At 38.0% G+C, this 4,546-nt stretch overlaps 1 protein-coding gene across 1 annotated transcript; it reads right to left on the bottom strand.

Annotated features, from left to right (window-relative positions):
• Window positions 1-2,046: 2,046 nt before the first annotated feature.
• Window positions 2,047-4,183, bottom strand: LOC150047588 (beta-defensin 110-like). The gene is made up of 2 exons (XM_090355290.1): window positions 4,129-4,183; window positions 2,047-2,180 (listed from the first exon to the last, which is right to left on the bottom strand). The coding sequence occupies exons 1-2, from the start codon at window positions 4,181-4,183 to the stop codon at window positions 2,047-2,049; spliced, it is 189 nt and encodes a 62-aa protein (XP_090211416.1).
• Between the last annotated feature and the right edge of the window lie 363 nt (window positions 4,184-4,546).

Here is a 4,546-nt window from a genome sequence, read left to right as displayed (position 1 = left end):
GAAGGGTGACACTTGTCTGAAAAGAAAGGCACTCGTTACCTGACTTCTGTAACCGTAACCTCTCTTCCCATCACCACTCTAATCACAATAAAACATTTTTAAAAATAAACAAAAAGGACACTTCACAAATAACAACCAAGACCCAAAAGTACCCAGAGAAATTACTGAAATCAGTGGCTTGAGCCAAGCTTTACAGCTGAAGAGCCACTAAAGCCCTTGATTGATACCTGAAACTCCCCTGTGATCAGCATTCCATTGTGGCACAGAGAGGTCTACAGGAAGCCTGAATACAGGCAGCAGAGTCAAAACCCATCAAAGGTCAGAGTCTTTGTCCTCTGTGGCTTGCTTTGGATTTATTTACATTTCCATCTCAGTATAATCGGGCACCCACTACCCGGACAAATAAGATTCAAAATAAATGCATCCTATTGGGAAAGGACATTTTAGTAAACTGATTTTGATGTGTATCCTAGAGGCTTCTGACATGGCTCACTGGTGTTTGTTGTTATGGACTCTAACGCGGTTGAGTTTTCATTTTGTTTTGTTTTCTTTTCTTTTTCATAAACCAGGAAACCACTATTCGGGAAGCCAGGCTTAACTTCTCATTTCCAACTTGTGGAGCTGACTTGATGTAAAATGTGCTCCAGAGTCTGTGTGGTAGGGTTCGCATTTCCAGGGCAAAGGCTTGGGGTCGCAAGGTCTGTTTCTTGCTACTTAACTTTCCTCAAGTTGACTTTCACTCCTAGTCTGGAATTGGTATTTTGAGGGAGACGATTGAATCTTCATACCCTTGGGAAGAATGTCTGATCGAGCCGTGTTCATTCATTTCCTGCTTTTTATTTCTTCCATTCACTGATTTACTGTTTGCTTTGTGGAGATCTCTTGCCTATTGTGCACAACTATCAGTGTTTTATTTTCTATCTTCATGAAAAAGAGATTGCCCTTCTGAAGTCTTTCTCTGCTTGTTCATAGAAACATTGTTCTTTCTTTTGAACATTTTATGTCCTTTAAGTTTTCTGTGTCCTCTTATCAGTGCTGACAGTTTGGAATGGAGTTTAGATACACAATCCTTTCATTCTCCCAACTTCTGTCTTCCTAGTTTGGACAACTTTTATTTCTCACCAGGACTTTTGGCATCACATTGACTAAAGGGGGAAATAATAATTCATCCTTGTCTTATCCAGATTTTAGTGATGATACTTCTAATTTTTCTCCCATTCAATTTGTTGTTGCTTCAATTTCTGTCATATATGAACTTCAGTTCCCTCTTTCTGAACCTAATTTGTTAAGAGTTGTTGGCATGAAGAGATTTTGAACTTACTCAAGCATTTTGTACCCCTTGAAATCTGTAGAAGACAGTGTCAGCTGGGATCCTGTCACTGGGATCACGATTTACCATAATAACTGGCTTGCCTGTGTTTAACCCTTCTAGCATCTCTGGTGCTGTGACTTCCCTCATATATCCTTTGTTCTTTGCAAACAGTGAAATCAAATACAAATCAGTCAGGGAAATAGGAAAATGACCAGAAAAAGCTTCAGAAATCTTAAAATCATGCCAAAAATAGGAAAAAAATTAAAAACATGAATTGTATGCCAATTGCTATTTAATAATAAGTAGATCGGCTATCTGTGGAGATGGAGACGGCAGAAGGAAACTTGCAGAAGTGGGCTGTGTCTCCATCCTTGATTGCAGTATTATTTACTGGTATGTAATTATGTGGCAAAACATCAACGTATATCATCTAAACCTAAGCACTTAAGAAGAGAGTGGAGAAACTGAAGAACAAACATGGCCTGGGTGCCAGCACCGCTCATGAGGTTGTAAACACCATTACTCTGTGTGTGATTAATGTCTTCATTCGTGTGAAGTGCGTGAGTGCCCAGTGAATAGGTATTCATTTTTATATGTCAAGGGATACATTTAGAATTCAAAAGTGCCCATTTCCACGGAAGGTTGCATGCGTGTTCCTTCTCTCCTACCTGCCAGGAAGTTGGCAGCGTCTCCACACCAGGCTGGGTGGTCAGTAGATTTCCAGTTTCCCGCCTTTACACACAGCACTGGTTCCTCCACATAACGCAGTACCTGAAATCGTATTCCACGTCATTGCACGAGGGCTTGCAGATTCCTCCCACTTTCTCACATCTCTCACATCTGTACTTTGCTGGATGACTGCTCACAGCTGCCGTGAGGGAAGATATGGGGCATTGTCAGTCTACTGTTCACTGAGGAGATGTCTTATTCCAGAGTGGCAAAAGTCTATTCTATCCATCAAGTCATGGGTGGGTAAGTCAGCGTGGAGAGATGAAGGAGTTTTGATAAGCAGTCAAGCAGTCATTTAGGAAAGCGACTGAGCTACAGACATGCTACTTGCATCAAATGTCCTCATCGCGCACGTCAGTCCTCAACTTCAGAAGCCTCCCGGAGCTCTAGACACCTTCATGTTTCTTTCCCTCTCCATTTTATAAAACTAGACTCAATTTTCCATGATCATAAAATCCAGTTCCTCATTGCTTTTGTATTTCATTGTGGTTCTGGGATTGAACTCAGGGCCTCGCATTTGCTGTGAACGTGTTTTACTGCTTGAACCACGCTCCTTTTCCCTCAACCATTTTTTCAGTTCCTATCATCTGGCAGCAGCCCCCCCCCCCCAGTATGAGCCTGGAATTGTGAACATGAACAACATATCTTTAGAGTCATCTCTGTTTTAATCATCTACATTTTATTCATGTGTTTACCTTCTGCTGCTATGTATGGTATAACATAACAAACATCATCGCCATCTATGTGTTCTTAAATATCAAATGCTATACAGTTGGAAGGTATAAGAATAACTTTATTAAAGTTTAGATAATGAAGGCCACCAGAGATAGATGAAGTGATAGGCTTATTCATAACGCTTGTTTGCAAAGAGCCTAGCTAAAGTCTAGACGGGTCATGTCAACTCCATATCTCCTGAATTTCTAGTGTTTTATAAGTATCAAGCTAAGGGCTGTCTGATCATGGTTTCTAAGGCATAAACTTTATTGAACTGAATCAACTTGATAGAAAACAGAAGGAACTTAAAGTTGATGATTCTTTCTGGTGAGTTCTGATATGTGGAAAGATGTCTTCCTTTAGGAAAAGAGAAGCAAATGCTTGATAAAATTCCCATCCAATGGTGATAGCTGGGAATATTTAAATTCTTCTAAGAATCATATGCTTTATGACTTAAAGCAGAGTAGGTTACCCAGAATAATAATCATACTTTTTCAAGACTTTTGCTAAGATTTTCAATTGACTAGAATTTCTGAACTGTTATTATCTTGTCCCATATTTATGTTTGCTTTTCATTAAATGTACATATGTTAAATTTAAGAAGAACAAGTGTGGCTTTATGGTATACATTAGTAATATTAGCCACACATGAATGTTTTTCTTTATTATTATAGGAAAGAATAAAATTATAGCAAAAATCTTTAGACGCTTATGATCTAGAAACAAAGGGTATATGTTGTGAAATTAGTCCTATTATTTCATTGGTGAAATGAGACCAATAAATACTAATTTTCATGGAAAACAAACGATTGAATCTTGTTAATGATGATTTTCCTGTTCAACAGATAAAGTGAAATGTTGTTGCATAACAATATACAAGTGCTAGACTTTGTATGCATTTATTTTAGCAAATGAAGATAAAACCAAATAACATGAGTGGGAATTTCCATGCAGCAAAACTTTTGTCTAGTCATGTTTTCTTCTATGACTGCCTCTGTGGAAAGATCTTTGTAGCTTCATTTTTTTTTTTTTGGAGGAGCTTTCACCATCCAGAAGATGAAATATAAAAATACGACCCACGATGTTGTGTATGCTAAGCAAGTACTCTATCACTAGGCCTCGCTCCTGGCCTCTAGATCCTCTGATTCTAAGAAGAAAACACATATATCCAGACACGGTTGGTTGATTGGCTCTTTTATGATGCTCTCTTACCAGTAATCCTAGAAGTTCTCCAAAGATTCGGTTCATATAAAACTGATAAAGAGGACAATGATTTCACTTTGAAGATCAAATGAAAAATTTATACGATGGTATTAATACACCACTCTGTTGATCATTATAATTATCTCCTTAGGTAGGTGTTTGCATCTTACCTGATAAAATTGTGAACCAAAAGAGCAGAATAAAGAAAAAGAGATGAACCTTCATGAAACAGTTTCTTCAGGAAAAACTGTCCACAGATCTTCCTTTTTAAGCCAGTCATCTTGAAATAAGGAAACAAATATCCCTTTCATAAGTGGATTTTCCTTATCACTGAAGCTTATCAAAGACAAGAACGTCTGTATGCTTGACTGAGTAGTGTCGTGTTCAAAGGATATGGTCGTAAAATACTATTATTCAGTTTTTCTTATAAAAACAAAACTTGTGTCACTCTTAATGAATTTTTATAAAGCCACAATTCTCTGGGGATTATTTAAACACTCTCTCTCTCTCTCTACCCACCCCTCAGCCCCCCGTAAAGATTGCTAAAACACTAAGGAAAAAATGTCACTATTTTCTGACCTTCATTTC

This window comes from Megascapheus bottae, chromosome 22 (assembly GCF_031878675.1).
Source record: "Megascapheus bottae isolate mThoBot1 chromosome 22, mThoBot2.hap1, whole genome shotgun sequence".
NCBI classification, from domain to species: domain Eukaryota; kingdom Metazoa; phylum Chordata; class Mammalia; order Rodentia; family Geomyidae; genus Megascapheus; species Megascapheus bottae.
This window is presented reverse-complemented; position numbering and strand designations above follow the sequence as displayed.

Coding starts and splice junctions, on each gene's coding strand:
- LOC150047588 (XM_090355290.1), bottom strand. CDS start 4,183: ATGAAGGTTCATCTCTTTTTCTTTATTCTGCTCTTTTGGTTCACAATT. Junction 2,181..4,128: donor TTGGTTCACAATTTTATCAG/GTAAGATGCAAA, acceptor CCCTCACGGCAG/CTGTGAGCAGTCATCCAGCA.